The sequence below is a fragment of the Saccoglossus kowalevskii genome, chromosome 16 (assembly GCF_978046115.1).
Source record: "Saccoglossus kowalevskii chromosome 16, keSacKowa6.1, whole genome shotgun sequence".
Taxonomy (NCBI): domain Eukaryota; kingdom Metazoa; phylum Hemichordata; class Enteropneusta; family Harrimaniidae; genus Saccoglossus; species Saccoglossus kowalevskii.
In genome coordinates, this window is record NC_140656.1 from 10,380,101 (window position 1) to 10,392,122 (window position 12,022).

At 32.4% G+C, this 12,022-nt stretch overlaps 1 protein-coding gene across 3 annotated transcripts in view; it reads right to left on the minus strand.

Annotated features, from left to right (window-relative positions):
• Positions 1-12,022, minus strand: part of LOC100366857 (rasGAP-activating-like protein 1) — an 82,541-nt gene that overhangs the window by 18,916 nt on the left and 51,603 nt on the right. For 2 of the 3 annotated variants that reach the window (XR_014926610.1, XM_085491017.1), the window contains exons 10-15: positions 7,609-7,783; positions 6,259-6,448; positions 5,586-5,723; positions 3,236-3,374; positions 1,876-1,902; positions 896-1,074 (exon numbers count right to left, since the gene is read on the minus strand). Coding sequence is in view for 2 of the 3 variants with exons in the window: in XM_085491017.1 (XP_085347143.1) it covers positions 896-1,074; positions 1,876-1,902; positions 3,236-3,374; positions 5,586-5,723; positions 6,259-6,448; positions 7,609-7,783 (848 nt within the window). In the remaining variant the exon portion in view is untranslated. The remainder of the gene's footprint in view (positions 1-895; positions 1,075-1,875; positions 1,903-3,235; positions 3,375-5,585; positions 5,724-6,258; positions 6,449-7,608; positions 7,784-12,022) is intronic. The other variant, XM_085491018.1, reaches the window with a different exon arrangement.

Consider the following 12,022-nt stretch of genomic DNA (forward strand, 5'->3'; position numbering starts at 1 on the left):
CTAAGTCTACAAATTCTATTATTTCATAACTTAACATCCTTCTTCAATTCATCCCATTGACACTCGTTACAATTAGAGTCTCTCAGCCGTTTACATCACTTATATACATCACTATAATCCTATTTAAGTTTGACCTTTTACTGACCCCTGTAGAAATGTACCGTCTGTCTCCATGCACATTTTCTAGAATGCTGCAGTTATTTCTTGGACCATATACTGTATTTCAGATTTGAATGCTTTTGTTCTGGACAGTTAAGTTTTTCCAATATTTTGAATATTCATACATGTCTCAGGAATATTTGTATGCAGAAATTACGTTTACATCTCCTAATCAGCATTCTAGATGAAGAAGAGACTTGGGGCATTCTTGATGTCAATATATATTACTAAGTGCAATATTCAAAATATAAAGTATGCATTCTGTTGCCTTGGAAATGTGCATCATCTTTACAAATATGCTAAGAAATGACATATTTAATGAACTGTTGAGTTTGTTACATTGGCAAACCAGTAGAGCATGTTACCATGACAACACTAATATAAGCTTTATAACCATTGATGTCATACACATCTTTTTGGATTTATTTTTGACAAGGTCGTTATAGTTCATCGGATGTGGGATGGTTTGAAAGAGATCTGAATTCTGTATGTTGCAGCTAGGAAAGCAAGATAATTTTAATGGTCATTTCAAATGAATTACTTCCTAATACTGTGAATATTTATTTGCTAATTTGCATAATTATTGCCATCAAGTAGCATGTGCTTGAAGATGTACATTTTCTCATGATGTTAAAACAAATATTTGACACATATCATGATGTAGAGGAAGAAAAGGAAAATTTTGTAGGAAATCTGACTGTGTGTGAGAATTGTTGCGATAAAAATGTTATCTTACTTCGATCTCTGGCTCTTTTGCATATGATAGATTTTCATTGCTCAACCAGAAGTAACGTTTCTTAAATGTGAACGGTGTGACGACTGCAATGTCTTCTCCGCGTCTTTTTCGCACATAGCCTTCTTTGATGGTCATCGAATGATGGAAGACACTTCTCTGTTGTAATTCACCTGCAGGGACTGGGGAGTAAAATAATCAACATAAACATTATCTCATATTTTACAAGAAGTGTGTTTCCTCTTAACACACAAACGTATACATATACCGTAAATATAAAGAGATATTATCTCATATTTTACAAGAAGTGTGTTTCCTCTTAACACACAAACATATACATATACCGTAAATATAAAGAGATATTATTACCACAATAAACATAAATTCAATTTAAGCCACCCAAAATTGATATTCCCTATTTTTAAGCAGAAAACACCAAATATAAAAAGTATGATATTTTATAATAAATATATTGAAAATTACTTTATCAAAAATATAACTTGGTGAATGAATTTATTAAAACACTCAAATGCAAATACAAATATCTGAATTATAAATCTTAAGCGATACAAGCAAATAAACAAAATAGTTATGAAAAGAATATGTCAATTTTGTTTATTATAAGTGCAGAGAACAAAAAGCGACAAAAAGACCACCACAAAAGTCAAGCGAATTGTGTTTAGTTTGGAAACAATTGAGAAATAATTCGTGGAAGAAAAACTTTATAGATGACCAGCTTTTTTAAATTTTGTTGTAGATATTTTTATTTTATTTTATTTTTTTTTTTACTTTTGTTTGTGGTAAGTCTTTGTGTTATTTATTCAAATCCTGTCACCGTAAACTTCCTTAGTTACAATAAACGTGACAGAGTGTATGCAGTGCCTTGCAGTGTATGTGTAAAAGTGATGCAAGGAAAAAAAAAAATGGAGTGGTTGCCAAGGCTTGCATGCAAATTAGCAAATGAGGTATTTTGATTGGCCCACCTTTCAGGTAATCCAGGTCATGTTGGGCTGTGACAGAGAGCAAGATGATTACAAGTGATGAGAGAAACAAGGTAAACAACAAGAAATGAATAATCTGGAGGAAATAATAGGAATAATTCTTGGAGATAATGGTCTGCGTGAAATGGTTAGTTGGCATCTTTATAGGTTCATATACAACTAAAAACTATAATAAAAATATTCATATTGATACTGAGAAAAGTAATAATATCTAAATAAAAATAAAAAAATGAAAAATTATGTTAATTAAAATGAAAAAAAATATGGTAAGTAAGTTACATTTAATGTTAACATGCTATGTTTTTATTTTGTTAGTATGTCTTCTGTGGAAAAAAATCAAAAAGTTAATTTTTTAATATTTTAGTGGATTAAATGTGGTGATTTAAAGGGCGGTAGTCGTCGTGTCGCGTCCTTTTCGATATGGGACTCATAGCGACGTACACAACACATGTAAAATGCAGTGTTTGTTCACATGAAATTCGAACAAATGCTGCGCGATGACCACCACCCTTTAACATCTATCACTCTCACCAACTGAAAATCTTCTTGTTTCATCTAATGTCTATAATTATGAAGGGGCTCAACTTCAAATCAACCCCTACCTTCAAATAATGGTATAGTCCGTTATTGCTTTCAGAATGTCCAACTTGCCTGACTCTGTAATCCTTTCTAACCTTTATATATGGTTTATTTCTATTTTCTAAAAGTTCAGTAATTTTGTGTAACTGCAATAATGTTGTTCTCTATCTTCTAATAATGGTATGGTCCAGTGTCAATCAAGGTCAAATAGATGAACAGTGTTCAATCCAATGGGAATTGGATCAGTTTACCAATGGTACATAAATTTACTCCAAATACAATTGGACATTAATTTAAAATTTACTTTTCCCTTTGAAAATTAATTTCATGCAAAACTTTGATTCTTGTGAATTTTTAGACATTTTTTAAATAAAACAAAAAAAAATTATTGACCGTTTCTCTCTCTTCGTCATATATATTTCTAATCTAATATAAACATTAGCGTACTCATTAATTGCTCTGTTCTGTTAAAACCCTTAACTGCTGAGTTGCCATGGAAATGTGATAAAATCACAGCAGAACTAGTTCAACAATATTATGTTAATTAACTGTTTGTCCTTGCAACAAATTGGTGACTTCATTATTTTATAAACAGTGGCCATGGAATAAGTAGGGAAATAAACTAATAGTGGTGCCAGGTGTTTTATAGTCACATGATTTGATTCAACCAATCAGCTTAGAACAGATGTAGCGACACATGCCATTGAGATATATGTCACCACTTAAACTAAGAGCGTTTATCGATCGATATTAACTAACATACCTTCTTCTTCGTCAATGTCAATCAGTCTGTCAAGAAAGTCTTTTATTCGGATAGCGCTATCCATGATAACAGGAAACAAAGGTTCCATATACTGCTCCTTTCCAAGCTGAGCTCCAAGGTTTCCTATACTTTGTATAGTCTAGAATGATAAAATATTTATAATTATTGATAACAGGTTGATCCAAACACCAAACATTGTCCAGAACTGGAAAACGAATGTATTTAATTCAGACAGAAAATATTCAAAATTAAAATTAAAAGTTTAAGGTCAATTTATTTTTCAAAATTGATGCAACCATGTATTTTAAATTTTTTTTTTTTTGAAAATTGTCATAAAATTGAAAATTTGATATTTTAAATATTTAAAAAATAATGATAAATCTTTTAAACAAGCAGCGTCTCGGCTGAGATAGATCCGCTGGCATGTTTCAATTAAAGAACTGAAGATATTATTAGAAAATGAACAAATCTGAGAGAGGTCCATCTGAGGTACCCACATGTATAACATCAAAGCAATCCGACTTGCGGTTTTTAACAAGAATTCAAAAATATCACTTTTTACCAAAAACGACAAAAATATTCATCAAAATTAGAGAATTGATAATATCATCATGATAATAAGTAATAAGAATTGTAGTTTACTAGAAGAAGTCGAAAGATTAAAAAGTTGACACGGACAACAGACGGCGACCGACAATCACTCATGTGATAAGCTCCGCTCGACAAAGTCGACAGCGAAGCTAAAAAGCTGTATGAGCAGAAACAAGAATATTTTTTTCCTCTGCCTTATATTATTAGCATGATTTATGCAATAAATTAAATGCATAAATAAAGGGACGAATGAAACAACAGTTGACACATTGCACAACCCCTTAAATATGAACAAATGTATTTGTACTATTCTCATCATCTATCATGTCTACTTACTGGATATGTAAACACTTCTAACTCACTCACAACTCTTTTAATTTAAACACCAAACTACTGTCTAAATAAGCTTTAAACTATGAAGCTACCTCTACGTATGAATTATCTCTGTAATGAACCACCTGTTGTACATTACTGGATGTGTCAAATAAAGTTAACATGAATCACTCAACATTTTCAATGACAAAACCCATTCCATTTCCCAAGATTTAAGACTCATTACATTTTTTTAGTTTAAAAACCCATTCTATTTTTCCAGATTAATAAAGGCACATTCCATTTTCTGGATTAAAGGCTCATTGCATTTTCTCAGATTAAAGACCCATTCTATTTTACCAGATTAATAAATGCACATTGCATTTTCCCGATTAAAGGCTCATTGCATTTTCTTAGATTAAAGACCCATTCTATTTTCCCAGATTAATAAAGGCACATTCTATTTTCTGGATTAAAGGCTCATTGCGTTTTCTCAAATTAAAGATCCATTCTATTTTCCTAGATTAATAAAGTCACATTCCTTTTTTGGGGATTAAATGCTCAGTGCATTTTCTCAGATTCTATTTTCCCAAATTAATAAAGGCACATTCAATTTTTTCTGGATTTAAGGCTCATTGCATTTTCTCAGATTGAAGACCCATTCTATTTTCCCAGATTAATAAAGGCACATACCATTTTCTGGATTAAGGCTCATTGCATTTTCTCAAATTAAAGACCCATTCTATTTTCCTAGATTTATAAAGGCACATTCCATTTTTTTGGATTGAATGCTCATTGCATTTTCTCAGATTCTATTTTCCCAGATTAATAAAGGCACATTCAATTTTTTTGGGATTAAAGGCACATTGCATTTTCTCAGATTAAAGACCCATTCTATTTTCCCAAATTAATAAAGCCGCATTCCATGTTCTGGAATAAAGGCTCCTTGTATTTTTTCAGATTAAAGAGCCATTTTCATAGCATTTAAACTTTATTGAAAATTGACAAAATGCATTCAATGCAGACAGATTGGATTATACTTCCAGCACAGGGCACCTCATTAAGACCTTTAATTTGCTCACAAACTAAGAATATGTTTTTCCCATTATTGAGCTGATTGGACCAAATAAGTCTTTGAGGAAAACTCTGTCACTTGTTATTAGTTGAGTTATGTTAGAGTTGCACGGTCGTAATCCCCGGCCGTAATCATTATACCTTGTAAACGGCAGTGTACGATTACAAGCTATCATTATAAGGACACCCATGAAGCAGAATGCTATGTCAACGGTTGTACTTATATTACAAGATAACTTCACACCTGAGGTTTTCACCAAAAAACCTTCGGTGATTGTGTTAAATCAAAATCAATTATCGTAAATAGATTCCAAAAAGCCTAAGGGTCTGATTAAATTAAGATTAAATTAACTTGAAAGCAGATGTTCCTCACCTTGGCCAGCAGTGTTAGTGTGCGGCTGACATATTTGTCGGCATGTTGTTCTCGCAATGAAAATAGTTTCGGTGATAATATTGCTGGTGCAAAAAATCTCAGAAATAAAAACCCGCTGATACACAGATATTTGATATCCTAGAAAATAAAACAGAAATGTCATTATTATTATTATTATTATTATTATTATAATTTATTGATAGGTTTGATGGTTTTGATATAAAATTAAATTGATTTTTTGATTTTGGTGTTTATATTATTCTGTAGGGATTTCAACATTTTATCTCAAAAACTGATGTAATGTTGATTCTTTTTTTTTTCTGTCAAAATATGGTATATATTTCTGTTGCTAGACTCGAAGCTTAATTGACAACTTTGTTCTATTCACATACGTCAATGTTGGCGGGGTTTTTTTGAAGCCTTTAAAACATCTATATGAAATGCCAAATTGTTTCCGCTGTAACTGTAAAAACTATAAACTATAAAAAAATGAAGACAACACCTTTGGTATGAAAATTTTTAAAGCATCAAAAGATTACCATGGAAACCACTCTGTGAATCTCTCCACAGCAACCTTACAACTAAAGTAGCTAGAACATACTGTACATAACAATCTGCAATGGATCAAACCATTATTTAGTGAGGGGGGATGGGTGATAGATTTTTTACATACCTCGTGTTCATGATCAGGAAACCTGTCTTCTACGCGCTTCCTGAGTTGCTTAAATGCAAGCCTCATGACAGGTGGACATCGATCGACAGACATTAGTATGCAGTTAATGATAGAAACCAGGTATGAAGTCAATGTGGCTGTACTGTGTTCTAACATTTGATTGGCACTCATGGTTTTCACACTCAGTTTCCTAAGAGCAAAAAAACGAGATTCATCACAAATTTAAAACCTAGCTGTCCAATAAAAGCTTGACTTAGCTGAACATTATTTATACCTAGTCTCTTTTTATGTACGTGAAAAGTTGTTTATTTTATTATGTAAATAAGCCAATAGTATTCATTCAAATCTCATTGGTATATTAAAAAAGGAGATGCTGAATTGTTCGAGTTACGAACATTGAGTTACGAACATGACCCTGCTCATATTTTAGAAACCATTCCCAAATTTTAACTTGATGATTAATTAACAGTTAACAGAACTTCGAGTTCCGGGCAACATATATTTTTGTTGTTGTTGAACGTCCACATTTAGTAACATGACCACGCCTGTATTTTAGAAACCACGCCCACTTTTGCGAAACCATGCCTAAATTGCAACTTGATGTTTAATTAACAGTTAACAGAACTTCGAGTTCCGGACAACATATATTTTTGTTGTTGTTGAATGTCCACATTTAGTAACATGACCACGCCTGTATTTTAGAAACCACGCCCACTTTTGCGAAACCATGCCTAAATTGCAACTTGATGTTTAATTAACAGTTAACAGAACTTCGAGTTCCGGACAACATATATTTTTGTTGTTGTTGAATGTCCACATTTAGTAACATGACCACGCCTGTATTTTAGAAACCATGCACACTTTTGCGAAACCACGCCTAAATTGCAACTTGATGTTTAATTAACAGTTAACAGAACTTCGAGAAAGAAGTGAGTATAAAGTTATTATATAGCAATGAGTCAATATATGAACTTTTAGAGCATGGGTGAGTTAATACAGGCCTTGTAAAGAAGTATATTATTTCTCTAGTTAACAATGTGTGTACAGTACGAGATTAAGGTCATACAAATGCTCTGGGTGAAATTTATTTCCATTTATTGACAGCATTGCAGTGGAAATAAAACTGATCTTTGAACTCAGGTGTCATGCTACAATTACCTGCATGTTATGCATGAGCTCTGAAATGCATTTATAGTCAATTTCTTGTTTCATTCTTGTTTCAGATGTCAATAAATAAATATTTCTAAATTCATCATTCTTGTGTATTAAACTCTTGCTTCATCAATTGCATCATTGTTGTTGTCGTCATTATATAAATTTAACCGTACTCACACTCCTATACAGTCTTACCTCCGGAGTTGATCCAATTTATCCGGATCAAGTTCCACCAGTTTTCGTTCATCAAATATCTTATCAATGACAGGTGCTAGTGTTTCATGTAAATAAGGCATTCCGATGACTTTCATGAACTGGTCAACTGATTTGGTTGCCAAGGTGTTTCCTCTGAATAGAGTGTTAGCATCCTCTATAAGAGACAGAAAGTTGGTAAAAAGTCTTAAATTGGTAAAAATAGCTTGGAAATGGTTAACCTTTTCACCACCAGAATTTCTCACCCAAATTTGTCTGCACTTTTTTTTTATATTCTTCAATATATATATTCTTCGGAAATGAACCCTAATTTTGGAGCCAACAGACAATTTTTAGTTTTTACTTGAAAAATTTGACTATGTTTGTCCTAATCTTCTGGAGGAAAGTACAGACTATAAATTGGACTATTTTGTGAATTTGTGATGAAAAAAGGGAACTGGTGGTGAAAAGGTTAAGGGGTGGTTGTCGCACCATGCTTGCAATAGATAACCGGGTCCCATATGAACGAGATAACATTTATGACAATGAAATGCACATGCACACATCTGCAGAAACAACTTTTAATGTTGCAGATCAGAGAGTAGAAGAACAGACAGATATCAAAGTTTATAGTATTTCAGGGCTCAACGGCCATCTTCTTGGTCACCTCCCATCTATCTCGGCTTCGCAGCAGGATCTCCTTGATCCATCAAGGACAAGATCTTGACCTACCTTGCGGGTGGGTCATGGCTTTGACCTCTGTAGTGTGACTGAAGGAGCCCCTTCCCGATTTTGTAGTAAAATTTGTATATGGAAGTTGTTTTATGATATTGTGTTTTGTGCTTCTGTATTTGATTAAGACTTGTATTTTACCATTGTCGTTTTTTTTTGTACTAAATGCAAAACTGTTCCTCTTACAAGCGTGTGGTATGCTGTGTGTTCCGGCTGCTTTTACATTACAACCATTAATGTATAAAGCAGCATAATCACTTGGAAAACTTAAAAAATAAAAGAAGTTTATGAGTAAAGCTAAATTTCCTGTTCAGCAATTAATACCCTACAGTTACATTTAAATAAACAGTTATTTAAACACTTTACGACATCTGGCAGCCGTTCTGCATGTACATATATAAGCTGATCTCCTATATTTAACACTTTTATGAACATTGCAGTCGTGTATATCATTCAAAGCTGCATAGGGATTTCAATTTTATACTCAGCTTGATTTAAGGCACTCCACATGTAAATGAGATGGTGTCTTTTCCCGATAGCTAAAATACCACTGTGATTCAGTCTTGCTATACCATTTGTTGAATAATAACATATTATTCGTCTAGACACTAGTCTGATTGATGCTACTACAGCAGTGGAACCAATTATCAGTCTGTTTTAGGGAGATGTCTAATTATAGCGGTTTATATGTTATCTGTCAGCTCCATGACATGTTAAGCTTGCTCGTAAACTGTGATAGATGCTTCGGTGCTATTATCATCAATATTTCCATTATGTATCTGCAGGGTTTATGTATGATTCAATATTATTCAGAATTGAGTATTTTCTGTTATGCAAATGAGGTGGTTATTTTCAGTTATGCAAATGAGGCTGTTATTTTCAGTTTAATATGGAAATGAGGCTGTTATTTTCAGTTATGCAAATGAGGCTGTTATTTTCAGTTATGCAAATGAGACTGTTATTTTCAGTTATGCAAATGAGGCTGTTATTTTCAGTTATGCAAATGAGACTGAACAGTACAATTAATTAATTCTACAACCATAAAATATTTTTCATCAATCAACGAGTTTCAATATAACAGTCAGGAAGGTATGTCATGTATATTCATGCATAAACCTTTAACTTTAGGTTCACTGGTATATCATATTTTTGAAATTAATCAACTTCTTTGGTATTTAATTTCTTTGTGTTCGTTTATTTAATTCTCAAACTGATGTATAGGAGGATAAGTGGAGGATGGTGAATGAGTAGTAGATTTGCCAGTGATATAAAAAATGGTTGCTAGGCAAAATAAGTTTTATATATTAAACAATTAACGTATTGCCTGTTGACATGTTTTATCTCATTCATTATTAGTATCAGTAGAGGCTTTCAACAGGCAATGTGTTAATCTTTTCACCACCAAATTTTTCTGCACTTTTTTCTTATATTCTTCAATATTTCTGGAAATGAACCCTAATTTTGGGGCCAATAGAAACAAATTTGAGTCAATTTTCAGTTTTTACTAAAAAAAATTGGCTATCATTGTCCCAATTATTTGAAGGAAAGTGCAGACTATAAACAAGACTATTTTGTGAATTTGTGATGAAAAGAGGGAATTGTTTCTTCTGCTTTACTGCTAAAAAAATAGGACCAAGTAGATTCAATGAAATAATATACATGTAGTACCATTTTAGTACATGGCGCAACTAGTATACATCTATTTTGAACTTTGTCATTATGTGATAAACCCAAATATTACCGAGTAACTATATACTAAAATAATTTATTGGGTTAATACTAGAAATTGAATTTGTTTATTTAGCTTAGCCAAAAAAGAACGTAATTTCAATATTTTTCACAAATAAACCATCTAAAACTGAAATTCATAAATGATGCAAGATTAATCAGTATTTCCACAAAAAATTTGAGATGGCTGAACAGTTAGATTTATATAATTTAGACACTTTTTTTTATAACAAATTGTGATTTAGTGTGATTAGTTGAACTTGTATCATAAATATTTGATGTAATAATGTAACAATTGCAATTAATGATAGAACTATGGTGGAATGCTACACAGAGGAAATATCATTGTCGTTTTCTTCATTTTTACATATTTCATGTCATGAGGATGAAGAAAATAGAATAAAAATAACTCAGTTCGGGGAAAAACGTTGGAGTGAAAATAGCATGTTTTGTTTGTTTCAGGGCATTTTTCCATTGTTATCTATGTAATGGAATGGATATATCTCCTTTATATATAAATGTACTTTTTTGTGTCTACAAATATTACAAATCGACAATATTTTTCATGGGTTTCTATCAAGGAAAAATGTTATCATTGTGGTATATGTAACTGCTGCTAAAATGCTAATATTTTATGCATATTAATTTACCATTTTTCTTCAAAAACAGATTGACACACATACTGTTGATTAAAATGAATAATTGTGGGCAGATTTTAACGCAAAATACCATATATCCCTATGAATTAAAGTGCACCATTCGTCACGCTTGATTCAAGTCCTATGCAACATATACAACAACAACATCATTGCTCATTTTAAAAAATGTTTTACACAAATAATTTTTTTTACCTATCTGCAAATTTGATGATCAGCTGATTTAACAATTTTAAGCCAATAAATTGATAATACATCATTGAGTAGTTGTAAATGGGTATGAAATTTTAATGTGTGAATTAAATGCATTGGAACAGAATCCAGCAATCTTAAAGAATTTATTCATGCAATGTTATTTTGCTTGTCAGTGGTAATTCCTACAATCATAAATTAACCATAGGTCACCATAAAAAAAAATTTCACGTCTGTTTTCATCTTTAGAATGACTTACACAGGTCTACTTGAAAGCATACTTCATCCTGAACTTGTGCTGTAAGAGCCCCTTCACATGTTTTTTTTTTTTTCACGTGGTTAATCGTTATTATACATATGCTTGGGGTGACTAAATTGTCTATCATTGCATCTTATGGTCACATGCACTTTAACACCAGACTAAGACGTTTAATATCTCTGGTGCAGTTTTTACATTATGTTTAATCTCTTTTTCAGAGGGTAATGAACCGTAACATTTCTATCTAAAACACTGCTTTGCTGCTTCCCAATTGTCAAATTAATTGTTGATTTAGTGCTTTAGTGCATGATGACCTTTTCGTGAGTTTCCGCTCAAAATGAAGTAAGCCTTTTACTTAATTGCTGAAACATTTAGTATTAAAACCCACTCATCAATTACAAATTCGATATCACAGTTAGTAACCTTTAGCGATGGTTTAATATCCTCCATTAAAGAAACTATCATGCAATTATCATGAGTCTGCCAGTATCTACCCATACCATAATGGTTGCACATCGGTCATATCATGGAAACATTAAAATATTTTGGGTAACTTGGCCAATTTGGGTCATATGGTAACTTGGCCAATTAGGGTTATATGGTGACTTGGCCAATTTGGGTCATATGGTCACTTGACTAATTAGGATCATATGGTGACTTGGCCAATTTGGGTCACACAGTCACTTGGCCAATTAGGGTCATATAGTGACTTGGCCAATTTCGGACATATAAAAGAATTTGACAGTTTGGGTCATATGGTTACGGGGCCAATTTGGGTCACAAGGTCACTTGGCCATATAGGGTCATATGGTTACTTGGCCAATTAGGGTCATATGGTGACTTGGCCATA